Here is a 27,513-nt window from a genome sequence, read left to right as displayed (position 1 = left end):
ATATTTTGATAGATGGGTAGTCTCTTACAAGCCTGCTTCAGGCATCATTTGCATAATGGTATGTGGAAGGAGAGTGTCTGCTCCTTTAAGGGTATCTGGTCAAAGGAGCCATAAACAAGAATATACAGAGACAAACTTGACCAACACATGATAAGGGAGGTTCTGATAAGAACAAACCTGGTTAGTCATCCTAATTGGCAAGGCTATGTAGAGTGTGAGAAGGTTTATTTTTCAGGTGCATGATAAGGAAAGGGAGGGAGACAAATACACAGAGTCATAAAATCCACCCAATTAGCATTAACAAAGACAATGTGGTGCCCAGCGACAGGACAAGGGGCAACGGGCACAAACTGAAACATGGGAAGTTCCATCTGAAAATGAGGAAAAACTTCTTTACTTTGAGGGTGACAGAGCACTGGAACAGGCTGCCCAGAGAGGTTGTGGAGTCTCCTTCTCCGGAGATGTTCAAAACTTGCCTGGACGTGACCCTGTGCGACGTGCTCTAGGGGAACCTGCTTTGGCAGGGGGTTGGACTAGATGGTCTCCAGAGGTCCCTTCCAACCCTATCCATTCTGTGATTCTGTGATTACCAGAAACAAACCTGATCACTCACACTAATTGGCTATCAAGGAACTGCAGGCAAACCCAGGACTTTGCAACTGATAAGGATGCAAATCTGTGGGTCCAGGAGGGGGGTCCAGGAGGGGGTCGGTGGGACTATTACAGCTGATGAGACAATGTCCAGGGATAGGGGGAGCAGGGAGGAACAAAAAGGTGGGGGGGGGTAGACAGAAAAGGGTGTAAAAGGGGCCAGTCGCATGTAAAATTGGGCAGATCAGTACGCTTGTCTGGCTGAGCCCTGCTCCTAACCACCAGTCTGTCCTATCTTCTTCTTAAATCTTTTCTTAACTCTCTCTCTGTTTAATCTCACTCCCTATCCCCTGTGTATGTGTGCTGCAAGGGCTAAGTACCAGCTACTGGTGAGACCTCTGTGAGTGGATTTAGTGCTAGCTACTGGAGTCAGACCAAAGGTGTGGGCGCCCCTGGCCTGTGGTGTCAACTACTGGAGCAAGTGAGGGTCCTAGCATCAGTTGGAGGGGCCATAGATCTCTGGATCTAGGGAGGGTCCTACAGACTTTGAGCCGGGAGTGCCAGTGTACTGGGTCTGGCTGGGATGGAGTTAACTTCATAGCACCCCGTATGGTGCTGTGCTTTGCATTTGTGGCTAAAACGGTGTTGATAACACACTAATGTTTTGGCTATTGCTGAACAGCGCTTGCACAGCATCAAGGCTATCTCTCCGATCCCCGCCCCCACCCCCCCCAAAGACCAGTAGACTGAAGGGTGGGCAAGAGGTTGGGAGGGGACACAGCCAGGGCAGCTGACCCCCAACTGACAAAAGGGATATTCCATACCATATGACGTCATGCTCAGCAATAAAAGCTCAGGGAAGGGGGGGGGAACAGTAAATCCTATTATTCTCTGTAACATCTTCATCGTCCCTTTTCTCAACCTGGCTGGGGGCAGGGCTTTCCTATGGGAGGTTTATCGGAGCCAGTTCTTCCAGGAGAAAGCTGTAGGAGTCGTCTTCCGCTGGTGGGGCTGATGGCGTGAGGCCGTTCTCAGCCTGCTGTGGTTTGGCAGATGTCCTTTGTTGCTGTCGGAGTTCATGCACCTGGGTGGCCAACTCCCTGGTGCTTCTGCCATGCCACCAGGCCATGTCCTTCCCTTGCTCTTACAGCCATGCCCACAGAGCTCTGTGGGTCACTCTGGGGCATCTGCTCCTTCAGTCCATCAGCAGGTGGCACCGGGCCCCCTTGTTCTCGCATGTCGACCACCCACGCCTTCACAGAGGAGGAGGCAGAAACTTCACAAACGGAGTGCATCACCTACTTCCCCCACCAGGGTCAAGGGGTTGGTTCCTAAAATCATCCCAGCCATGGTACTGGCTAACTGAGGGGGGCCCCCCACAAACCAATCGCTTCCAAATGGCCTGGGTCACCCCCTCTTGGTCCAGATCGATCAAAGGTGGGCTGTCTGTCATGCCATACACCACTTTGACCACCACTCATTCCCTTAACCTCTGAATCCCTTCTTCAGCCATATGCCACTGCTTCTGGATGCCCACATCCAGAAGGTCCTCTTTCTGTAAATCACGGCCTCTCACCCCAGCAAGCAGTCTATATCACAGATTAGTTTCACCACAAGATCTGGTTGCACTATCCACAGCTCCATCATTGGACAGAGATCCCCAACCGTGGTGCCTCCCAGTTATCTAGCTCTAAGCCGCTGGTGCCCACATCCCAGAACCTTAATAGCCAGATTAGCAGGTTTTCTTATACTCCCCGCTTAAAATCAGCCCTTAGGTCTCCGTGGTGGGTTGAACTTGGCTGGCCGCCAGGTGCCCACCAAGCCACTCTGTCACTCCCCCTCCTCATCAGGAGGGGGGGAGGAAATAAGATGAAAAACTCATGGGTCGAGATAAAGGTGGTTTAATGAAAGAAAGCAAAGGCCGCACCCGGAAGCAAAGAAGACAAAAAAAAAAGAAGATTTATTCTCTACTTCCCATCAGCAGGTCATGTCCAGCCACTTCCTGGGAAGTAGGGCCTCAGTATGCTTCAGAAGAGAAACGCCTTAATAACGAATGTCCCCCCCCCTCCTCCTTTCTCTTAGCTTCTATTGCTGAGCACAATGTCATATGGTATGGAATATCCCTTTGGTCAGTTTGGGTCAGCTGTCCTGGCTATGTCCCCTCCCAACCTCTTTCTAGCTACAAATGCAAAGCACAGCACTATGAGGGCTGCTATGGGGAAAGTTAACTCCATCCCAGCCAAACCCAATACAGTCTCAGAAATCAGCACTATGTAAAGATAATATGGTTTCAGTTTCTTCCTCTTCTTCCAATGTACCCTCAGAGGTGGATGGGCCACCATGATCCCTGACACTGTCATTCCTGCCCCCCCCCCATTTACATTAATCGTTCTTTAATCATTCTGTTCCCTTCCTTTTCTATTGCCTAGTTTGGACTAAGGGGGCAACTCCAGCTAGGTCAGCCATTACTCCACTCTAGAGCGGCTGCTCGGCTCTCTGCTTCTCACATCCGCAGCTGGCCTTTGCAACTCCATTCTAAAAGAGGCCAGCATGTAAAGGCGCACCCCCACATCAGTGTGGTGCATTTTTCATCATTTCCTTGTAGGCACGTGGTGGGTTGACCCCAGCCAGCAGCAAAGCTGCTCACTCACTCCCCCTCCCTCTCGAGAGATGGGGAAGAGAATTGGAAGAGCAAAACTTGTCAGTGGAGATAAAGACAGTTTAATAGATGAAGGAAACAAAGGAAAAAAACACGTGATGCAAAGGCAATCACTCACCACTTCCCATGGGTAGACCGATGCCCCAAGCAACGGCTACCTTGGAATGACTCCCCCCTCCCCTCCCCACCCCCCTCGTTTTTATTGCTGAGCATGACATTATATGGCATGGAATTTCCCTTTGGTCAATTTGGGTCAGCTGTCCCAGCTGTGTCTCTTCCCAACCTCTTGTCCACTCCCAGCCTACTCCCTGGGAGGTGGGGGGCAGTGTGAGAAACAAAGGCGGCCTTGATGCTGTGCAAGCACTGTTAAGCAATAGCTAAAACATTGGTGTGTTATCATAGAATCATAGAATGGTTTGGGTTGGAAGGGACCTTAAAGATCATCTAGTTCCAACCCCTCTGCCATTGGCAGGGACACCTTATCAACACTGTTTTAGTCACAAATGTAAAGCACAGCACCATAAGGCCTGCTATGAAGAAAATTAACTCCAGCCCAGCCAGACCCAGTACAAGGCATTAAAACCTTTTCCCAGCTGGGTTGCCAATTCTTTCAGGCTCTTGGTGTGCTCAGGTTTCAGTTCCCAAGCCACTGGAAGATGCATCCAAAGCAGGCACTGAGCCAAAGGCACCCATTCCTCATCCCATCCAGGTACTGGAGGTTCAGGAGTCACTTCCCAGGTTCCCTTGCTCTTACGTTAGAACAAGTTTCAAAATGCTTGTGCTATCCTACCTCAAGTAGGAGTACTAAACATACTTCCTGCCAGGCTCTTTCCCCCGAGCACCCACCCTCAAGATCTGCAAGATTACACTCTGGCAAACAAATTTGGCAGCTGTAGGTGGCCTCTGCGTTGTGGACATTTGTTGGATGCACTACAGCTGTACAATCCTCTTTTCACAGTCCAAAGCTTCCTTTGGAAGCCACTTCTGACAGCAGTTTTAGTAATGTCATTGTTTAGGTCTGGACAGACTAAACGCATGCATTGATTACTATGCAATAATTGGTTCCGTGTGAAGGAGTTTGGATATTTATTGTCCCCGTGAAAGAGTGATTATTAATGCAAAGAACACTACAAAGTTACATGAAAAGTGGCTGTCTCTACTTCCCCTTTCCTTGCTGACAGGAGCAGCGGTTGTCAGAGGTTGGGAGGCGTAGGGTGTTGAGGGTGTCCATTCTGGCCATGCACGACATGGTCCCAGGCATCCCCAAAGGGAGGGTCATGCTGCCCCTCTTCAGGCTGAGGTGGATGTGTTTTATGAGGTGGAGCGCACCTTCCAGATTATTTCATCTTTAGTTGTTGTTGGACTGCTCTGAACTGTTGCTCGTTGATTGGTGTAGCGAGTTGCCAGGCAAATATTCTTGAATAAGTTTAGATATGCTATTTCTGCCAATTATGTGTTTTTTTATAACACCTGCTTTGTTGTGCTTCATCTAACAAAAGTTACAACCCTAACAACTACATAGCAACATACCGAAGGTCAAACAGTGGGCCTCCAACATCGGTCTAGTTATTCGAGTGACATCAGCTCAGTAGGCCAAGACAACCAGAGGAGGGCAGAGAGCACAGGGGGCAGAGACAGCACAGGGGTTAGAGAGGGGGGCCGCGGGGGGAAGAGAGAAAGAGAGAGAGTGCAAGGGGGCAGGGTTGCATGAGAGTGGGGCAGGGCTGAGGGATTTTACAAGTGTAGCACTTCTCTGTCTCCTTCCTTTCTTGCCTTCAGACATCTTTACAAGTTCTTTTTTTGAAATTCTAAGTTCTAAACCCCTCAAGTTCATGCCAAGGAAAAGTTCTTAACAGCTTTGACTTAGACATTCCAACAGTTATGGCCCTTATGAATGCCTTAATTTATACAATTTGAACATTAAACTCATACAATGAAGTTGGTTCTTAAAGACTTCAATTTTTTTAAAAAGCATTCAAAGACTCTTTTCTAACCAATGTGCATCATCAACAGGTTCAGTGAAAACACCAGATTTCTTCCTAGTATGACATCTATAATACCAAAAGCATACTATGAGAATTCACACAGCGTAAATTGGTACATAGCATCACTTGGTACAATGTTTTACAAGAATAAAATTAAACTTTAACATTAACCGCTATAAAAACAATGTTTCCAACTCATACAAAGCACAGTAAAAAGCCATCCTGACACATGTTGAAAAACTACACACTAACAGGTCAGCATGACTGGAAGAGAGTATGTTTTATACAAATGAAGCAATTAAGCAGTTGAAAAACTATTTACACTCTTTCCTGCTATTAACTGGACAAACATACAGGAATCAGATTAAAACATACTACAACTCTGTCTCCTGTTTTCTGAATGGGATTTTGAGATGTATATTGCTTATTAATACTGGATAGAACCATCAGCAAAGCATTTAAATACTTTTCAAATGAAGATTAAAGGGGCTGTTATCCCACAAAATTTAACATCAAAATACTATGCTTATAAAATTTTTAAAACATTTGGTCCGTAGCTTTCAAATGCAAAACTCTTATTTTGTATTTAAAAAAAAAAAAAGAAGACTCCAGTGGCATCATTTCTTTTCAAAGAGATTCCTTTGGATTTTCAAGCTCTCTCTCTTCACCTGATGTTCTAGAAAAAAATAATAAAGCAACATTAATAGCCATATAAAGAATTTTAGACGTAAGTCTTATTTTAAAATTCATTGTCCTGGAATAAGACTAGAACCTCAGTGTGTTGATGCACATTCAGCAGTAGATGAAGTTTGGAAGACTGAAGCCAGTTAGTGATGCCAGCTTCTCTCCTTAAGAGGACTGTGTCCCCCCACACACCAACTGAGCTCAAGTCAACATGCCAAGCTGTGAACTGCAGTTATTCAGGATCTGATTTGTATTCCATTCAGGCGTTCCTGAATAGTAAGCCAAACAGTTTTTTACTGTAGTTCTGACACTGGTACCAGTACCAAACTCAATGCCCTTGGAAGTGTAGAAGATGGAATCCAATATTCTTTTTGTGCTGGAAAAAGAAAAGGAAGTTTGTGTTGACTGCAGGACCATGCTATCATCAGCAGCGTGCACATTCAAGCTTGTACTTCCTTTCACTCCAACCAGCACTAATGTATTGGTTTGCTAGAAAACTCTTCACATCCTTCTTCTGGATTTTAGCAGTGGGGTTTCTTCCGCTGAGTTATAAAACCCGAACGATTGCAGCATTTGCTCCAAGCCCTTTGCAGTGACCACTGCAACAATCATTTAAGGTTTACTTTCCCCCTTATAAACGGAGTGCTTTGTCCCAAATATTTATGAATTTTTATTCAGAAACTACTGGGCTTTTTATGCATCCTTACTCTACTGAACTAGTTTGTTTATTTTTTAGCAGTTTAGAAATATATTTTATGCAATATTTTGGGAAGCAAATAAGAAATAGCTGCTTTACGGGGAGAGAGTCTATGGTTTTAATTTGTGGATTGCTTTCTTTAAATTAGGCTGAAAAACAAACTGAAGCTGTGGAAGCCGCAGTGGTAGCAGGTGCAGTGGCCGTGACTCCAAAAGTAAGCTCTAAAAGAGGAAGACCAGCAGGTAACTTTAAACAAAAAGGAATTTAATTTATTTTTCCCCATACAAAATAACTTAATAGAGATGGTTGGAGGATTTATTGCTCCTAGATCTCCAGAGTATTACAGAATATTTCCTAATATGTAAACTTCCAATTTTTATATATTTTTTATATATATATATATATATATAAAAAATATATATATATATACATCTAAACTATCCTACATGGCAACCTGAGGTATTTAGCAATTTAGCACATAAAGGGCCTTAAAATGTTTACGGTTATGCTGGGTCCTCTGAAATAAGGATCATTGTATTCCCTTGCAAGTATCACCTTTAGGAAAGCCTCCATAGGATTCTGCTAACTTACAGACTATGCAATAAGACCTCTGTTTCACTGTGGCTTCACAAAGGTTTATATTAATCAAAGATGTATAAAATTGGTACTTAAGTTGTGTTAGAATATCCACAAAACAAGTTTTTTAAAAAGGGGGGGGAGGGAGACTGTCTATAGGTAGAGCTCAGAGGACAGTAAAAACAAGTGAAGAGCTGGAGAGATTTTGCTGAAAAGACATTTAAAGGAAATCTCTGTAGACTGATAGACAACTGAGAAGAAAATATAGCTATTAGAAGCAGCATGTAATTTAAAAGATTTTGCTAATAGTTCTGCAGTACTTGTTTGTGAAAGTAGCAATGATTTAATTGTAATTCTTATGGCAAGTTTGCAAGTATTCTTGAAGGGAAGGTTTTAAAATTTGTTTACTGCTAACATGGGGAAAGTTATTGGAGCACTTAAATATGCTATATGAGCATTTAGTCTGGGAAACAGATAATTTAATACTTCATATTCATCTGTATCTGGTAGCATTATCATCTGGTAGCATCCTCGCGGCTAAACTGGGGAAGTGTGGTCTGGATGATCGGGTAGTGAGGTGGATTGTGAACTGGCTGAAGGAAAGAAGCCAGAGAGTGGTGGTCAATGGGACTGAGTCCAGTTGGAGGCCTGTGTCTAGCGGAGTTCCTCAAGGGTCGGTACTGGGACCAGTACTATTCAATATATTCATTAATGACTTGGATGAGGGAATAGAGCGCACTGTCAGCAAGTTCGCTGATGACACCAAACTGGGAGGAGTGGCTGACACAATGGAAGGCTGCGCAGCCATTCAGAGAGACCTGGACAGGCTGGAGAGTTGGGCGGGGAGAAATTTAATGAAATATAACAAGGGCAAGTGTAGAGTCCTGCATCTGGGCAAGAACAACCCCATGTACCAGTACAAGTTGGGGGCAGACCTGTTGGAGACCAGCGTAGGGGAAAGGGACCTGGGGGTCCTAGTGGACAGCAGGATGACCATGAGCCAGCAGTGTGCCCTTGGGGCCAAGAAGGCCAATGGCATCCTGGGGTGTATTAGAAGGGGTGTGGTTAGCAGGTCAAGAGAGGTTCTCCTCCCCCTCTACTCTGCCCTGGTGAGGCCGCATCTGGAATATTGTGTCCAGTTCTGGGCCCCTCAGTTCAAGAAGGACGGGGAACTGCTAGAGAGAGTCCAGCGCAGAGCCACGAAGATGATTAAGGGGGTGGAACATCTCCCTTATGAGGAGAGGCTGAGGGAGCTGGGTCTCTTTAGCTTAGAGACGAGGAGACTGAGGGGGGACCTCATTAATGTTTATAAATATGTAAAGGGCAAGTGCCATGAGGATGGAGCCAGGCTCTTCTCAGTGACATCCCTTGACAGGACAAGGGGCAATGGGTGCAAGCTGGAACACAGGAGGTTCCACATAAATATGAGGAAAAACTTCTTTATGGTGAGGGTGACCGAACACTGGAACAGGCTGCCCAGAGAGGTTGTGGAGTCTCCTTCTCTGGAGACATCCAAAACCCGCCTGGACGCGTTCCTGTGTGATATGGTCTAGGCAATCCTGCTCCGGCAGGAGGATTGGACTAGATGATCTTTCGAGGTCCCTTCCAATCCCTAACATTCTGTGATTATGAAAATAACTTTTAGAAAGCGCAACCATAGTTAGCTCCCAAGGCAAACTATTCAAGGCTAGATGTGAGGAAATGAAGTATTACCTTAGTACTTCACCCACTTTCATTATTTTTATTAAAAGAACATTTTTAATATTTTAATGTGTGTGGGATTATATTGATCTTTCAAATGAATTGTGTTTATACAAGCTATTGTCTGTAAGAGCAGGAAAGGACCTTTACAAGAGATGCTTTGGCACCCTATGGGAAATGTGTTACTAGATGATGTACTGTGTAGCATTCTCTCGCATTAATATGATGCATGCATCTCTTGCTTAGCAGTGTGTCTTCGTTTAGCCCGCACCCGGGGCTAAACAATAGCAGTTTTTCTATCACCCAATATCCCTTCCCCAAATGAGGAAGGGAATTGGGAAAAAGAGAGGGAGACTCGTGGGATGAAGTTAACCAGATTTAATGAAATTAAGAAAATCAATATAAATGACAACACAAAACAGACAGAAATATACTCATCCACAAATCACTGGCAAGTTGCTCCAGGAATCACAACAACAAACAGGGAAAAGGGAAGAGAGATAAGGAGAGCAGGAAAAAAATCCCCCTCTGCCCCCCAAACCCTCTCTTTTATAGAGAGCTTGATGCCAATGATATAGAACACACCTGTGGGCCAGCCTGGGTCAGCTGCCCCGGATTTAACTGCTGAGGGCCTTGATCACCATGGCTGGCCACAAACTGAAACCAAACCCCAGTGAAACCAGGATACAGTGCTCCACACTAACACCAACAGCGCTTCAAACACTGGGTTGTTAGGTTTTTCCTAACAGAATGGTCACTGGGGATAGCAGACAAGCATGTTCCGTAAATTTCAATCCATAATGGCAACATACTAAGTATTTTCATTTTACAGAATTTGCAGGGTATAAACGTCGAGGAGGTGGATAAACTATTTAGCTCGCTTTAACACTGAAACATGGTGAAACTGAGCAAATGTAGAACTGTGCTGTATACCTCAGTGTGGTGGTAGAATTTCTTGACACTGATTTACTCTCAGGGAAGGCTTCATGAAGCTCTTAAAACTACTACTAATAAATAGGCTCAGGTTTTTTCCCCCCACTTATTATTCTCTTGTTTCAGGCTTATTCTTTTTTATTAGCTGTGTAACATGAGGCAGGGCCATTTTGAGTGCACTGGGTGGAAAAGGCACAAGAATAGACGGTTTAAACCTCTTAGACTGCTATTTTAAAGTACCAAAGTGTTGGTTGAGATTTTAATTTTTCAAAGGGATCTCGATTAAACTTTGGTATACAGTTCCAACATATGAATTTTTTTTAAATAGAGTATTTACCCTACTAAGTTTGACTCAAGTGTTGCTTCTATGTGTTGACATGAGAAACAATCCTTTTAGATAAGGAACGGGTGATGGCTGTAGACTAACCTGTTCTTTTTGCATAATTAGCTACTGAATTAAAGGTTCCAAAACCAAGAGGGAGACCCAAATTGGTGAAACCACCTTGTCCTTCAGAGACCGACACGTGAGTTGGCTTTTTATATAAAATGCCCGTCTTTATTGTAAACCAAGTGGTTACATTTGATGAGCTGTCATGACTTACTGAGTTCCTGCCCAGCATTTTCCTTGTAGTACTCAGTATAAGTTGGATGTTGCAGTCAGGATGGGTGGACAACCAGATGGGTAAAAAAGTGGGCTCAGAGGATAGGGGTTAATAGGTTGTTTTCTGCCTGGAGGCTGGTAACAAGTGGAATACTGCAGGGGTCTGTCCTGGGACCTGTCCTGCTTAGCATCTTTATCAATGACCTGGAGGAGGCGACAGAGTGCACTCTCTTCAAGTTTGCAGATGACAGCAAATTGGGGCGGGGGGGGGGGGGGCAATCAATACACTTGAGGGCAGAGCTGCCATCCAGAGGGAACTAGACAGGTTGGAGGAACAGGCTGACAGGAACCTCATGACATTCAACCAGCACAAATGCAAAGTCCTGCCCCTGGGAAGGAAGAACCCCTGGCAATGGTACAAGCTGGGGACTGACTGTGGAGCAGCTCTGCTGAAAAGGACCTGGGGATCCTGGTAGACAGAAAACTGACCATGAGCCAACAGTGTGCCCTGGCAGCAAAGGAGGCCAACAGCATCTTGGGCTGCATGAACAGGAGCGTGGGCAGTTGTATTGGGTCTGACTGGGATGGAGTTAACTTTACTTTATGGCATGTGCCATTACATGGCAAATGCAGGACAATCAGGGCATCGGGGCCAGCCAACATGGATTCATGAAAGGCGGGTCCTGCTTGACCAACCTGGTCTCCTTCTATGACCAAGTGACCCGCTTAGTAGATGAGGGCAGGGCTGTGGATGGAGTCTATCTAGACTTCAGTAAGGCATTCGACACTGTCTCCCACAGCATCCTCCTAGACAAACTGGCTGCCCGGGGCTTGGATGGGTGGACTCTTCGATGGGTTAAAAACTGGCTGGATGGCCGAGCCCAGGGAGTGATGGTGAATGGGGCAAAGTCCAACTGGCGGCCGGTCACTAGCGGTGTTCCCCAGGGCTCAGTTCTGGGGCCGGTGCTGTTCAATATCTTTAGAGATGATCTAGACGTAGGGATTGAGTGCACCCTCAGCAAATTTGCAGATGACACCAAGCTGGGTGGGAGTGTCGATCTGCTGGAGGGTAGGAAGGCCCTACAGAGGGATCTGGACAGGTTAGATAGATGGGCCGAGACCAACGGCATGAGGTTCAACAAGAACAAGTGCCGGGTCTTACACTTGGGCCACAACAACCCCATGCAGCGCTACAAGCTGGGGGAAGAGTGGTTAGAGAGCGGCCCGGCGGAAAGAGACCTGGGGGTGCTGATCGACAGCCGGCTAAACATGAGCCAGCAGTGTGCCCAGGTGGCCAAGAAGGCCAATGGCATCCTGGCCTCTATTAGGAATAGTGTAGCCAGCCGGTCTAGGGAAGTGATCGTCCCTCTGTATTCGGCACTGGTGAGGCCGTACCTTGAATCCTGTGTCCAGTTCTGGGCCCCGCACTTCAAGAAAGACGTTGAGGTGTTGGAGAGAGTCCAGAGGAGGGCGACCAAGCTGGTGAAGGGTCTGGAGGGTCTGACCTGTGAGGAATGGCTGAGGGAGCTGGGGTTGTTTAGCCTGGAGAAGAGGAGGCTCAGAGGTGACCTTATTGCAGTCTACAGCTACCTGCAGGGAGGTTGTAGTGAAGTGGGAGTCGGCCTCTTCTCCCGGGCAACTAGCGATAGGACAAGAGGACACAGCCTCAAGCTTTGCCAGGGGAGGTTCAGGTTGGACATTAGGAAGCATTTCTTCTCAGAAAGGGTCATTAGACATTGGAAGGGGCTGCCCAGGGAGGTGGTGGAGTCACCATCTCTGGATGTGTTTAAGACAAGACTGGACATGGCACTTAGTGCCATGGCCTAGTTGACATGGTGGTGTCAGGGCAATGGTTGGACTCGATGATCCCAGAGGTCTCTTCCAACCTGGTTGATTCTGTGATTCTATGTGGTAATACCTGGGTGAGACCCCAAAATCATGATTTTTCAGGCCATTCCATCAGCTCTTCTATCAGGCCCGGACTTCTCTGAGCCCACTGGGTAATCAGGGCTGTCCATTTACTCCAGGTAGCACTTGCCACATGATGAGTCGAGGGCATTTCTCCTTTCAGCGTCCAGTGAAATACTGGTAGCCGAGGTGCCAGCAGCAGTTGTGATTCTGTCCCCACCGCTTCAGATGCTGCCCACATTCCCTCATAGGCGGCTAATATTTCTTTTTCTGTCAGGATACAGTTTTCAGCAGCAGCTTGGTAGTCTTGGCTCCAGAATCCAAGTGGTCTTCCTCTGGTCTTTCCTAGCACTTTCTGCCATAAACTCCACTGGCTTGTTTTGTCCCCTGCTGATGTGTATAGTATGTTTTGGACATTTGGACTGGTTCTTATGGGCCCCAGGGCAACCGCATGTGCTGCTTCTTGTTTTACCTGGTCAAAGGTCTCTTCCAACCTGGTTGATTCTGTGATTCTGTGAACTTGCCCCATAGCAGCCCTCATAGCGCTGTGTTTTGTATTTGTAGCTAGAATGGTGTTGATAGCACACCAATGTTTTGGCTATTGCTGAGCAGTGCTCACACAGCATCAAGGCTGTCTCGCCACCCCCCGCCCCACCCCCCCCCTCCCCAAAGGCTGGAGGGTGGGCAAGAGGTTGGGAGGGGACATAGCCAGGACAGCTGACCCAAACTGACCAAAGGGATATTCCATACCATATGATGTCGTGCTCAGCAATAAAAGTTAAGAGAAAGGAGGGGGAGGAGGGGCATTTGTTATTAAGGCGCTTGTCTTCCGAAGCAATCGCTACACGTACTGAGGCTTTCTTTCATTAAACCACCTTTATCTCAACCCATGAGTTTTTCATCTTATTTTCTCCCCCCTTCCTCATCAGGAGGGGGAGTGACAGAGTGGCTTGGTGGGCATCTGGCAGTCAGCCAAGGACAACCCACCACAGCAGTAGATTGAGAGAAGTGATTATCCCCCTCTACTCAGCACTTCTTAGACCACATCTAGAATCCTGGGTTCCTCAATACAAGAAGGATGCCGACTAACTGGAGTGAGTTCAGCAGAGGGCCACCAAGCTGGTCAGAGGGCTGGAACACATGTCCTATGAGGAGGGGCTGAGGGAACTGGGCTTGTTCAGCCTGGAGAAGAGAAGGCTTTGGGGGAGATCTAATAACAGCCTTCCAATACCTACAAGGAGCTCGTCAAGAAGAAGGAGCCAGGCTCGTCACAACGGTGCATGGTGGGAGGATGAGAGGCAACGGGCATAAATTGAAACAAGAGGGGATCAGGCTGGATATAGGGAAATACTTTTTCACCCTGAGGACAGTCAAGCAGTGGGGCAGGTTGCCCAGAGAGGTTGTCCAGTCTCCATCCTTGGAGGTTTTCAAGACCAGACTGGAGAAAGCCCTGAGTAACCTGGTCTGAACCACCCCCAGCAAGGGGTTGGACAAGAGACTTCCAGAGGCCCCTTCCAACCTGAATTATCCTATAATCCTATGAAATGAAAGATCTAAGAGTGAGCCAACTTTGTGCAGGTGGAGTATTTGATAGCAAAAACTAAAAAAGTACATCTTCCTGAACTGAGAGTTTGGTTCTCTTTTAAACTGGGTATAGATAATGAATATGAAGCTTAAATAATTTACTGCGTTTTAGTGTTCATGAAGAGGAGAAGACAAAGAAAAAAGGACTGGAAGAAAAGCCCAAAAAACAAAGGAAAAATAATGAGGAGAGTCAGAAGGAAGACGACAAATCAAGGAAGGAATTTGACAGAAGAGAAGCAAAGAGGGAGACCAAACCAAAAAGGAGAAATACTTCCCAAGTGGGTTTTCCATCAGCGTCTGGTTCTGAAGAGGATGAAGGAGAACATGAAGGTGATAAGGTATATTGCTCTTTGTTGACTTACTAAAGAACAGTAGTTCACTGAAAGTATTTCTTAAAGCTAATACTAGGTCTTCAATTTCGTCTATTAAGTGTTGGAGTCTTGTGTCTGGCTAATATAGATGCATGTCTTGGAAATGGGAAATTGCAGAATTCCTTTCTGTCAAATAATCTTTTCAATAACTGTTAGATATTTACAAAGGAAAAAAAACCTAATACTTTATTTTTTTAAAAGATGGATTTAAATGTAAGTGATTTATTGTAGCAAAAGTTTGTTGGTTTTTTTTTTCTTTATTATGCCTACTTGAATGCATATATTTTTTTTTGTCCTGAGTGTTGAGAATCTGTGGGATCTGTGAAATATATTTTTGAAAGATAGGAAGCTGTCTCCAGCTTATCATTTGGGAATGGCTTTGGGTTTTTTGGTGTTTGGGATATTCTTCTCCATATCCGAGAGAAAGCACTAATAAAACTCAGCTTCTTATCTGCATGGAGGGGGGGGAAGGCCAACAAGGCAGATCTCATGGTGGGAGTCTGCTATAGACCACCCAACCAGGATGAAGAGGCAGACGAAATATTCTATAAGGAGCTGGGAGAAGTCTCACGATCGCTAGCCCTTGTTCGCGTGGGGGACTTCAACTCACCAGATGTCTGCTGGACATACAATACAGCAGAGAGGAAACAGTCTCGGAGGTTCCTGGAGTGTGTGGGAGAGAACTTCCTGACACAGCTGGTGAGCGAGCCAACTAGGGAAGGCGCCCCGCTGGACCTCTTGTTTGTGAACAGGGAAGAACTTGTGGGTGATGTGACGGTTGGAGGCTGTTTTGGGCATAGCGATCAAAAAATGATAGTGTTTTCGATTCTTGGAGAAGTAAGGAGGTAGATTAGCAGAACTGCTACCTTGGACTTCCAGAGGACAGACTTTGGCCTGTTTAGGAGCCTGGTTGACAGAGTCCCTTGGGAGGCAGTCCTGAAGGGCAAAGGGGTCCAGGAAGGCTGGACACTCTTCAAGAAGGAAATCTTAAAGGCGCAGGAGCAGGCCGTCCCCATGTGCCGAAAGACGAGCCGGCGGGGAAGAGGACTGGCCTGGCTGAACAGAGAGCTTTGGCTGGAACTCAGGGGAAAAAAAAAAAAAGGAGAGTTTACGACCTTTGGAAGAAGGGGCCAGGCCACTCAGGAGGACTACAAGGATGTCGTGAGGCTATGCAGGGAAAAAATTAGAAGGACCAAAGCCCAACTAGAACTTAATCTGGCCACTGCCGTAAAAGGCAATAAAAAAATGTTTCTATAAATACATTAGGAACAAGAGGAGGAACAAGGAGAATCTCTGTCCTTTATTGGATGCAGGGAGAAACATAGTGACAAAGGATGAGGAAAAGGCTGAGGTGCTTAATGCCTTCTTTGCCTCAGTCTTTAGCAGTAAGACAAGTTGTTCTCCAGGTACCCAGCCCCCTGAGCTGGAGGACAGGGACGGGGCGCAGAATGAAACCCCCATAATCCAAGGGGAAATGGTTAGCGACCTGCTATGCCACTTAGACACACACAAGTCTATGGGGCCGGATGGGATCCACCCAAGGGTACCGAGGGAGCTGGCAGAAGTGCTCACCGAGCCACTTTCCATCATGTATCAGCAATCCTGTCTAACCGGGGAGGTCCCAGGTGACTGGAAGTTAGCAAATGTGATGCCCATCTACAGGAAGGGCTGGAAGGAGGATCCGGGGAACTACAGGCCTGTCAGTCTGTCCTCGGTGCCAGGGAAGGTTATGGAGCAGATCATCTTGAGTGCCACCACGCGGCACGTACAGGACAAGCAGGCGATCAGGCCCAGTCAGCATGGGGTTATGAAAAGCAGGTCCTGCTTGACTGATATGATCTCCTTCTATGACAAGGTGACCCGCTTAGTGGATGAGGGAAAGTTGCCGATGGAAGCTGATCCGGAGCCAGCCCATCCCGCAGCGGAGTGGCACATCTTGGTGCACAGGGGGTTTTCCTGAGACAGGGAAACACCAAGGCAGGGGAGAGACCCACCAGGAGCCGGCAGGTCTTGTGGAGAGTCGCTGACGAAGCATGGGCATTGCCAGAGAAATGGCAGGATATTTAAACGCCGTGTAACGGAAACTAGCAGTCTGTCGCCAAGGGGAGCTGCTCCGGAGCCGGCCCGTCCCGCAGTGGAGCGGCAGATCTTGGTGTACAGGGGGTTTTCCTGAGGCAGGGAAATGCCAGGGCAGCGGCGAGACCCTCCAGGAGCCGGCAGCTCTCACAGAGAGTCTCTGACCAGGTGTGGCCATTGCCAGAGCAACAGCGGCCACACCTACAAAAGGCGGCCTAGGGAGCGCCAGCGGCCAGGAGCGCTGCGAACAGAGCGTGGTGTGTCGGCCAGAGCGTGGCGCGGCAGTTTGCGGGGAAGGGCGCGCAGGAAGGGCGCCTCTTTGAAGGAGGGGCATTCCACTGGCCGAGTGGGAGCCTTGAAGTACCCAGCAACCGGTCACTGTTCTGTGGCCATCGACACAGGTCAAGGGCATACATCCTACCTGATCCTCAAGGCGGAATGGTGGGCACTTGCCTGAGAGCAAAGGCTGCAGCTCCGGCTCGGGGATCTGCACCATCAACCCCAGCGGTGACCAGTGCCTCCACCCAGACAGAGCTGCTGAAGGGAGAGGCTGGAGTGCAGACCTCAGGCTGCAGGAAGTGCCTTGACCTTTCTCCTGGGGCAGGGACGGGCAGCAGACCTGCCTGCAATAGGTGTGCCCAGGTGGCGGACCTCCTGCAGCAGGTGGCTGAGCTGCAGGATGCGGTGAGGAGGCTGCGTGACATCAGGGAGGCTGAGAAGGAGTTGGATAACAGGGTCCAAGCACAGTCTGCAGTGGCCCCACAGTCCACAGCCAAGCAGCCGAAACCCCCCCCAGCGGCACACACAGAAGGAAGGGGGGATAATACTGCAGAAGAATGGAAGGTTGCAACGGCAAGGACCAGCAGGAGGAAGAGACTTCCCCTGAAGCCTGAGGTGCCCTTGCAGAACCGCTTCACTACTCTGCAAACTGAAGAGGAAAGACCTGTCACATCAGGAGAGACACTGGAGATCAGTAAAGCAGCCCAATGTGCTCCCCGTATAACGACCAGCGCTACCAAGAAAAAGCAACGGGTGATAGTGGTAGGCGACTCTCTTCTGAGAGGCACAGAGGCGCCCATATGCTGACCTGATGCACTCTCTAGAGAGGTGTGCTGCTTACCGGGGGCTCGCATCAGGGACATCACCTGGAGACTACCGAGCCTCGTACAATCCACGGATTATTACCCACTGGTATTGTTTCACGTGGGCACCAGTGATGCAGCCAGGAGCAGTCTGACATGTATCAAGAAGGACTACAGAGCCCTGGGAGCAGCGGTAAAGGACTCTGGAGCCCAGGTAGTTTTTTTATCAGTCCTCCTGGTCAAAGGGAAGGGGTTTGAAATGGACAGTTGAATCGGGTAAATCAACAAATGGTTACAGGACTGGTGCCACAGCCAGGGGTTGGGCTACGTAGACCATGGGACTCGCTTTGAGAAACCTGGTCTACTGGCAGCCGATGGGGTCCATCTGACAGAGAAGGGGAAGACCATCTTTGGTGATAGGCTTGCCAAGCTGGTGCAGAGGGCTTTAAACTAGAGTTGCCGGGAGAGGGGAACCTCAGTCCATCCCAATCCAGCCAGTTTGATGCCAGGGCCAGCAATAGGTGCCCAGAGCCTGGAGAAGGATGGCAGGTCAGCAGGAGAGCACCGGAAGAGCAGCGGAAAGAAATTTCAGGCAGCAAGGCAGCTTCATCGGGGACCCAACTGAAATGCCTCTATGCAAACGCACAGAGCGTGGGGAATAAACAAGAGGAGCTAGAGACGTGCACGCGCCTGCAGGGCTATGCCTTATTGGCAACACGGAGTCGTGGTGGGACGGCTCCTATGACTGGACTGTTGGAATGGAAGGATACAGGCTTTTTAGGAAGGACAGGCAGGGGAGATGAGGAGGGGGTGTCGCCCTCTATGTCAATGACCATCTGGAGTCCATGGAGCTCTGCCTGGGGATGGAGGAGGAGCCGACGGAGAGTTTATGGGTCAGGATTAAAGGGAAGGCAGGGACAGGAGACATTATAGTGGGCGTCTGCTACAGGCCACCTGACCAGGAAGACCGAGCGGATGAGGCCCTCTACAGACAGATAGGTGTAGCCTCACATTCACAGGCCCTGGTCCTCATGGGGGACTTCAACCACCCCAATATCTGTCGGAGAGACAACACAGCAGGGCACAAGCAATCCAGGCGGTTCCTGGAATGCGTGGATGATAACTTCCTTCTCCAAGTAATAGAGGAGCCGACGAGGAGAGGTGCCATGCTGGACCTTGTTCTCACCAACATGGAGGGGCTGGTGGGGAATGTGAAGCTCAAGGGCAGCCTTGGCTGCAGCGACCATGAAATGGTGGAGTTCGAGATCCATAGGGCAGCAAGGAGGGCGCGCAGCCAGCTCACCACCCTGGGCTTCAAGAGAGCAGACTTTGGCCTCTTCAGGGACCTGCTTGGTAGAGTCCCTTGGGATAAAGCCCTGGAGGGAACAGGGGCCCAAGCAAGCTGGTTAATATTCAAGGATCACCTCCCCCAAGCTCAGGAGCGATGCATCCCGACAAAGAGGAAGGCAGGCAAAAACGCCAGGAGGCCCGCATGGATGAACAAGGAGCTCCTGGACAAACTCAGGCACAAAAAGGAAGCCTACAGAGGGTGGAAGAAAGGACAGGTAGCCTGGGAGGAATACAGAGAAATTGTCTGAGCAGCCAGGGATCAGGTTAGGAAAGCTAAAGCCCTGATAGAATTAAACCTGGCCAGGGACGTCAAGGGCAACCACAGAATCACAGAATCACAGAATGTTAAGGATTGGAAGGGACCTCGAAAGATCATCTAGTCCAATCCCCCTGCCGGAGCAGGATTGCCTAGATCATATCACACAGGAACGCGTCCAGGCGGGTTTTGAATGTCTCCAGAGAAGGAGACTCCACAACCTCTCTGGGCAGCCTGTTCCAGTGTTTGGTCACCCTCACCGTAAAGAAGTTTTTCCTCATATTTATGTGGAACCTCCTGTGTTCCAGCTTGCACCCATTGCCCCTTGTCCTGTCAAGGGATGTCACTGAGAAGAGCCTGGCTCCATCCTCATGGCACTTGCCCTTTACATATTTATAAACATTAATGAGGTCCCCCCTCAGTCTCCTCGTCTCTAAGCTAAAGAGACCCAACTCCCTCAGCCTCTCCTCATAAGGGAGATGTTCCACCCCCTTAATCATCTTCGTGGCTCTGCGCTGGACTCTCTCTAGCAGTTCCCTGTCCTTCTTGAACTCAGGGGCCCAGAACTGGACACAATATTCCAGATGCGGCCTCACCAGGGCAGAGTAGAGGGGGAGGAGAACCTCTCTCGACCTGCTAACCACACCCCTTCTAATACACCCCAGGATGCCATTGGCCTTCTTGGCCACAAGGGCACACTGCTGGCTCATGGTCATCCTGCTGTCCACTAGGACACCCAAGTCCCTTTCCCCTACGCTGGTCTCCAACAGGTCTGCCCCCAACTTGTACTGGTACATGGGGTTGTTCTTGCCCAGATGCAGGACTCTACACTTGCCCTTGTTATATTTCATTAAATTTCTCCCCGCCCAACTCTCCAGCCTCTCCAGGTCTCTCTGAATGGCTGCGCAGCCTTCCGTTGTGTCAGCCACTCCTCCCAGTTTTGTGTCATCAGCGAACTTGCTGACAGTGCACTCTATTCCCTCATCCAAGTCATTAATGAATATATTGAATAGTACTGGTCCCAGTACCGACCCTTGAGGGACTCCGCTAGACACAGACCTCCAACTGGACTCTGTCCCATTGACCACCACTCTCTGGCTTCTTTCCTTCAGCCAGTTCACAATCCACCTCACTACCCGATCATCCAGACCACACTTCCTCAGTTTAGCTGCGAGGATGCTGCGGGAGACCGTGTCAAACGCTTTACTGAAATCGAGATAGACCACATCCACAGCTTTACCATCATCTATCCACCGGGTTACGTCCTCATAAAAGGCTATCAAGTTGGTTAAGCATGACTTCCCCTTGGTGAAGCCATGCTGAGTGCCCCTAATGATCCCCCTATCCTTGATGTGCCTAGAGACAGCACCAAGGACAAGTTGTTCCATCACCTTTCCGGGGATGGAGGTGAGGCTGACCGGTCTATAGTTCCCCGGGTCCTCCTTCTTGCCCTTTTTGAAGACTGGAGTGACATTTGCTTTCCTCCAGTCCTCAGGCACCTCTCCCGTTGCCCACGACTTAGCAAAGATGATGGAGAGTGGCCTAGCAATGACTTCCGCCAGCTCCCTCAGCACCCGCGGGTGCATCCCATCAGGGCCCATGGATTTATGGACGTCCAGATTGCTTAATTGGTCCCTGACCCAGCCCTCATCTACCAAGACAGATTCCTCCTCTATCCTGACTTCTTCTGGGGCCGCAGGGGTCCGGGGCTCCTCAGGACAGCCTCCAGCAGTATAGACAGAGGCAAAGAAGGCATTCAGTAACTCCGCCTTCTTTTTATCCTCTGTCTCCAGGGCCCCCACCTCATTCATCAGTGGGCCTACATTGCCTCTAGTGTTGGCTTTACCTGCAATGTATTTGAAGAAGCCCTTTCTGTTGTCCTTGACCTCTCTTGCAAGGTTTAATTCCAAGGAGGCCTTAGCTTTCCTAGTTGCCTCCCTACATCCTCTGTAAACAGACTTATATTCCTCCCAAGTGGCCAGCCTCTCCTTCCATGATCTGTACACCCCCTTCTTCCACTTGAGTTTGCCCAGCAGTTCCCTGTTTAACCATGCAGGTCTCCTGGTACCCTTCCTTGACTTCCTACTTGTTGGGATGCTCTGATCTTGAGCTCGGAAGAAGCAGTCCTTGAATGCTAACCAACTATCTTGGGCCCCCTTACCTTCTAGTACCCTGTCCCATGGGATTTCCCCTAGCAATTGCTTGAAAAGGCCAAAGTTGGCCCTCCTGAAGTCCAGGGTTGCGATTCTTCTAGCTATTCTGTTCCTGCCACATGAGATCCTGAACTCTACCATCTCATGGTCACTACAACCAAGGCTGCCCTCAACCTTCACCTCTTCAACCAGACCCTCCTTGTTAGTGAGGATAAGATCCAGCAGCGCTCCTCTCCTAGTTGGCTCATCCACCATTTGCATCAGAAAGTTATCATCAATGCACTGGAGGAACCTCCTGGACTGAGGATGGCTGGCTGAGTAGGCCTCCCAGCAAATATCAGGGTAGTTGAAGTCCCCCACAACAACCAGGCCCTGTAATTGCGAGACTGCTCTCAGCTGCCTGTAGAAGGCCTCATCACCCTCCTCATCCTGATCCGGTGGCCTGTAATAGACACCCACAACAGTATCACCCCTGCCAGCCTGCCCCTTAATTCGCACCCACAAACTCTCAACTCGCTCCTGATCCGCCCCTGGACAGAACTCAATACATTCTAGCTGCTCACTCACATAAAGAGCAACTCCACCACCTCTCCTTAGCGGCCTGTCTTTCCTGAACAGGACATAGCCATCCATGACCACAACCAGAAAAGCTTCTATAGGTACGTCAGTGATAAAAGGAAGGCTAGGGAAAATGCGTGCCCTCTCCGGAAGGCAATGGGAGACCTGGTTACCCGGGATACGGAGAAGGCTGAGGTACTCAATGACTTTCTTGCCTCCGGCACAGTCTTCTCCGGCAAGTGCTCTAGCCACACTGCCCGAGTCGCAGAAGGCAAAGGCAGGGACTGGAAGGATGAAGAACCGCCCACTGTAGGAGAAGATCAGGTTCGAGACCATCTAAGGGACCTGAAGGTGCACAAGTCCATGGGACCTGATGCAGTGCATCCACGGGTCCTGAGGGAACTGGCAGATGAAGTTGCTAAGCCACTATCCATCGTTTTTGAGAAGTCATGGCAGTCTGGTGAAGTCCCCACTGACTGGAAAAGGGGAAACATAACCCTCATTTTCAAGAAGGGAAAAAAGGAAGACCCGGGGAACTACAGGCCAGTCAGTCTCACCTCTGTGCCTGGCAAGATCATGGAGCAGATCCTCCTGGAAACTATACTAAGGCACATGGAAATCAAGGAGGGGATTGGTGACGGCCAACATGGCTTCACTACGGGCAAATCGTGCCTGACAAATTTGGTGGCCTTCTATGACGGGGTTGCAGCACTGGTGGATAAGGGAAGAGTGACTGACCTCATCTGCCTGGACTTGTGCAAAGCATTTGACACTGTCCCGCACGACATCCTCGTCTCTAAATTGGAGAGACATGGACTTGACGGATGGCCCACTCGGTGGATAAGGAATTGGCTGGATGGCCGCACTCAAAGAATTGCGGTCAACGGCTCGATGTCCAAGTGGAGACCAGTGACGAGTGGCGTTCCTCAGGGGTCGGTATTGGGACCGGCGCTGTTTAACATCTTTGTCGGCGACATGGACAGTGGGATTGAGTGCGCCCTCAGCAAGTTTGCCGACGACACCAAACTGTGCGGGGCGGTCGACACGCTGGAGGGAAGGGATGCCATCCAGAGGGACCTTGACAGGCTTGAGAAGTGGGCCCGTGCAAACCGCATGAAGTTCAACAAGGCCAAGTGCAAGGTCCTGCATGTGGGTCGGGGCAATCCCAAGCACAAATACAGGCTGGGCAGAGAATGGATTGAGAGCAGCCCTGAGGAGAACGACTTGGGGGGTGATGGTTGACGAGAAGCTCAACATGAGCCGGCCATGTGCGCTTGTAGCCCAGGCGGCCAACTGTATCCAGGGCTGCATCAAAAGCAGCGTGGCCAGCAGGTCGAGGGAGGGGATTCTGCCCCTCTACTCTGCTCTTGTGAGACCCCCGCCTGGAGTACTGCGGCCAGCTCTGGTGGCCCCAACGTAAGAAGGACATGGAGCTGTTGGAGCGAGTTCAGAGGAGGCCACGGAGATGCTCAGAGGGCTGGAGCACCTCTGCTATGAAGACAGGCTGGGAGAGTTGGGGCTCTTCAGCCTGGAGAAGAGAAGGCTCTGGGGAGACCTTCTAGCAGTCTTCCAGTACCTGAAGGGGGCCTACAGGAAAGCTGGAGAGGGGCTTTTTACAAGGGCATGTAGTGATAGGATGAGGGGGGGAATGGTTTTAAACTGAAAGAGGGGAGATTTAGTTTAGATATTAGGAAGTTCTTTACTGCGAGGGTGGTGAGACACTGGAACAAGTTGCCCAGAGAAGTTGTGGATGCCCCCTCCCTGGCAGTGTTTAAGGCCAGGTTGGATGGGACTTGGAGCAACCTGGTCTAGTGGAAAGGTGTCCCTGCCCATGGCAGTGGGGTTGGAACTAGATGATCTTTAAGGTCCCTCCCAACCCAAACCATTCTATGATTCTGTGATTCTATGAAAGGCTGTGGATGTTGTCTACCTGGACTTTAGCAAAGCCTTTGACACTGTTTCCCACAGCATTCTCCCGGAGAAACTGGCTGCTCATGGCTTGGGCAAGCATTCTCTTCGCTGAGTAAAAAAAAAAAAAAAATGGATGGATGGCTGGGCCCAAAGAGTTGCAAAAGGAATTAAATCCCATTGGCAGCTGGTCACAAGTGGTGTTCCCCAGGGCTCAGTACTGGGGCCAGTTCTCTTTAATATCTTTATCAACGATCTGGACAAGGGGATCGAGTGCACCCTCAGTAAGTTTGAGACAACTCCAAGTTGGGCAGCAGTGTTGATCAGCTTGAGGGTGGGAAGGCTCTGCAGAGGGATTTGGACAGGCTGGATCGATGGGTCGAGGCCAACTGTATGAGATTCAGCAAGGCTAAGTGCTGGTTCCTGCACTTGGGGCACAACAACCCCATGCAAAGCTACAGGCTTGGGGAAGAGTGGCTGGAAAGCTGCCTGTCACAAAAGGACCTGGGGGTGTTGGTCGACAGCTGGCTGAATATGAGCCAGCAGTGTGCCCAGGTGGCCAAGAAGGCCAACAGCATCCTGGCTTGTATCAGAAATAGCGTGGCCATCAGGACTAAGGAAGTGATCGTCCCCCTGTAATCAGCACTGGTGAGGCCGCACCTCGAATACTGTGTTCAGTTTTGGGCCCCTCACTACCAGACATTGAGGTGCTGGAGCGTGTCCAAAGAAGGGCAATGAAGCTGGTGAAGGGTCTAGAGCACAAGTCCTATGAGGAGCGGCTGAAGGAACTGGAGGTGTTTAGTCTGGAGAAAAGGAGGCTGAGGGGAGACCTTATCGCTCTCTACAACTACCTGAAAGGAGGTTGTAACAAGGCGGGTGTCGGTCTCTTCTCCCAGGTAACAAGTGATAGGACGAGAGGAAACGGCCTCAAGTTGCACCAGGGGAGGTTTAGATTGGATATCAGGAAAAAATTTAGTCACCGAAAGGGTTGTGAAACACTGGAACAGGCTGCCCAGGGAAGTCGTGGAGTCACCATCCCTGGAGGTATTTAAAAGACGTGTAGATGTGGTGCTTAGGGACATGGTTTAGTGGTGGACTTGGCAGTGCTAGGTTAACGGTTGGACTTGATGATCTTAAAGGTCCTTTCCAACCAAAATGATTCTCTGATATAAAAAATTTGTGTTTAGTTACAGAGGAATGCTAACTCTCATCGGGGTGTTTCATGGACTAGAGCAATAATGTGTAGACATCTAGAGCAGGTAGGTTTAAATATTGATGTTTTTGACGTTCAGTAATCTAAAGATTCCTTCTTTCTTCTTGCCCTAAAATGCTAAATAAAAACAGAAGAAAAAAGGAGGGAGAAACTTTCAAGGAGCTCATAGAAGAAACATGTTACAAGGCCAACATGAGAGAGAACTGACAGAAAGAAAGTGTAAGCTAGAGGAGCAAATGGAATCTGAGCCGTGAGTATGTTTTAATATATAGTGTCTGTACATTGTGGTAGTACTTTGAAACTAAGAGGAGGCACAAAACCTGACAAAATTCCCAATTGGTTTGCACTGTGTTCTGTGTCCTCCCTCTGCCTTTTTTTTCCCCAAGCATTATTTAACTTTTTAAATGGAGAATAAAAAAGCTCTTGTAAATCAATATGTAGTACTGTGGGAGGACGGGAAAAATTGAATCCAGAAATTAAGTGATGTCAGTCTTTCAGTGACTTAGATTTCCTAACAGTAGGACAGAGTTGGTGGGTTCTGTTTAGAAGTATCCTGAGAATACCCGAAGAGAGAGCTAATTCTCTTGTTCCAGCAGAGCCATGTATTACATTTTAAGTAAGTCTTGAATACATGAGATGATTGAGATTCATGATCGGTCTCGCTTCTGTGCCTGGCAAGATCATGGAGCAGAACCTCCTGGAAACTATACTAAGGCACATGGAAATCAAGGAGGTGATTGGTGACAGCCAACATGGCTTCACTAAGGGCAAATCGTGCCTGACAAATTTGGTGGCCTTCTATGACGGGGTTACAGCACTGGTGGATAGGGGAAGAGCGACTGACGTAATCTACTTGGACTTGTGCAAAGCATTTGACACTGTCCCACAGGACATCCTCATCTCTAAATTAGAGACATGGACTCGACGGATGGCCCACTCGGTGGATAAGGAATTGGCTGGATGGCCGCACTCAGAGTTGCGGTCAACGGCTCGATCTCCAAGTGGAGACCAGTGACGAGTGGCGTTCCTCAGGGGTCGGTATTGGGATGGGCGCTGTTTAACATCTTTGTTGGAGACATGGACAGTGGGACTGAGTGCACCCTCAGCAAGTTTGCCGACGCCAAGCTGTGTGGTGCAGTCAACACGCTGGAGGGAAGGGATGCCATCCAGAGGGACCTTGACAGGCTTGAGAAGTGGGCCCGTGCAAACCGCATGAAGTTCAACAAGGCCAAGTGCAAGGTCCTGCATGTGGGTCGGGGCAATCCCAAGCACAAATACAGACTGGGCGGAGAATGGATTGAGAGCAGCCCTGAGGAGAAGGACTTGGGGGTGATGGTTGACGAGAAGCTCAACATGAGCCGGCCATGTGCGCTTGTAGCCCAGGCGGCCAACTGTATCCAGGGCTGCATCAAAAGCAGTGTGGCCAGCAGGTCGAGGGAGGGGATTCTGCCCCTCTACTCTGCTCTTGTGAGACCCCCGCCTGGAGTACTGCATCCAGCTCTGGGGCCCCCAACAGAAGAAGGACATGGAGCTGTTGGAGCGAGGTACTCCAGGCTGAAGAGCCCCAACTCTCTCAGCATGTCTTCACAGGAGAGGTGTTCCAGCCCCCTGGTCATCTTCATGGCCCTCCTCTGGACCTGCTTGAGCAGGTTGTCAGGGCCCAGATTTGAGTCTGGGCCCTGAGGGGATTTCTTTACGATCCCAAGAGGCGAAATTAAGGCACAAACAAGGCCAAATGCTGCCAAACAAGCCGCTTTATTGCACAAAGGCAGAGGAAACTGAGCAATAGAAAAGGTGGGAAATAAAGGGGGAAAAATAAGCGAGTGTTCCGAGAGAGAGAGATGCACAGGGATAGTCACTACCATGGGTCCAGCAACGTCTTCTGTCTTCCAGCGGTGAGTGACACAGTGGGGCACCGCTGATTTTCTCATTAGGATTCCAGGTGGCAGGTCCATAATAGGGGGCCAGGCATATTTTCCCCACACTTGGCCACTACCACCTGCTATAGCAGCATATAATTTGATACTTAAATCTTCATCCTTGTCTCCTGGGAGCAGGAAGAATAAAGGCTGGATCACCCTAACATAACACACCCCAGTCCAATTTGCTGGCAGCACCTTATGTGCTTAGTGGCCACAAATCCAGTAATGGCCTTTTAGTGCTCGAATTCGCTTCTCAAAGGGGTCTCTGCCGGTTGCAGGTTTGTAAAGATATAAATTTTTCTTATTTCCCAGGGGGTCCCCCCAAACAGGGATGAATTCGCTTTTTGTTTTATTCCAATAACAACGAGTACATTCCCAAACTTTTGAATCATTTATCCAAGTAGAGTCACATCCAAAACTAATTTGACCAAGGATGGTATCATTTGTGTGAGACCAATATTTTTGGAACCATACCGCCTTTCCAGCCTTGTTGATCCAATACCACAGTTTTGATCCTCATCTGGGGACATGATCATATATAACCCGTGCCAAACGTACAAACAATGCAATGAATACCAGTACTATACAGGGGATTAAAATCCATGTGGGAGTCTTCTGCCGTCGTCCTTTGAGGGGTTCACCTGTGATACAAAAATCAGAGATCTCCAAACCCCCTTGCTTTCTAACTTTCCTCACCGAAGTGGG

General features: G+C 48.9%; 1 protein-coding gene across 1 annotated transcript in view; it reads left to right on the top strand.

The window, feature by feature from the left end:
• The first annotated feature begins 1,827 nt into the window (after positions 1–1,827).
• The window catches only part of LOC137677270 (lens epithelium-derived growth factor-like), a 50,571-nt gene continuing 24,885 nt past the window's right edge, over positions 1,828–27,513 (top strand). The window contains exons 1-5 of the mRNA XM_068424555.1: positions 1,828–1,914; positions 6,765–6,858; positions 10,275–10,350; positions 14,032–14,257; positions 25,018–25,136. Of these exons, the coding sequence (XP_068280656.1) occupies positions 1,828–1,914; positions 6,765–6,858; positions 10,275–10,350; positions 14,032–14,257; positions 25,018–25,136 (602 nt within the window). The remainder of the gene's footprint in view (positions 1,915–6,764; positions 6,859–10,274; positions 10,351–14,031; positions 14,258–25,017; positions 25,137–27,513) is intronic.

The sequence above is a fragment of the Nyctibius grandis genome, unplaced genomic scaffold (genome assembly GCF_013368605.1).
Source record: "Nyctibius grandis isolate bNycGra1 unplaced genomic scaffold, bNycGra1.pri scaffold_113_arrow_ctg1, whole genome shotgun sequence".
Classification (NCBI taxonomy): Eukaryota; Metazoa; Chordata; class Aves; order Nyctibiiformes; family Nyctibiidae; genus Nyctibius; species Nyctibius grandis.
This window is presented reverse-complemented; position numbering and strand designations above follow the sequence as displayed.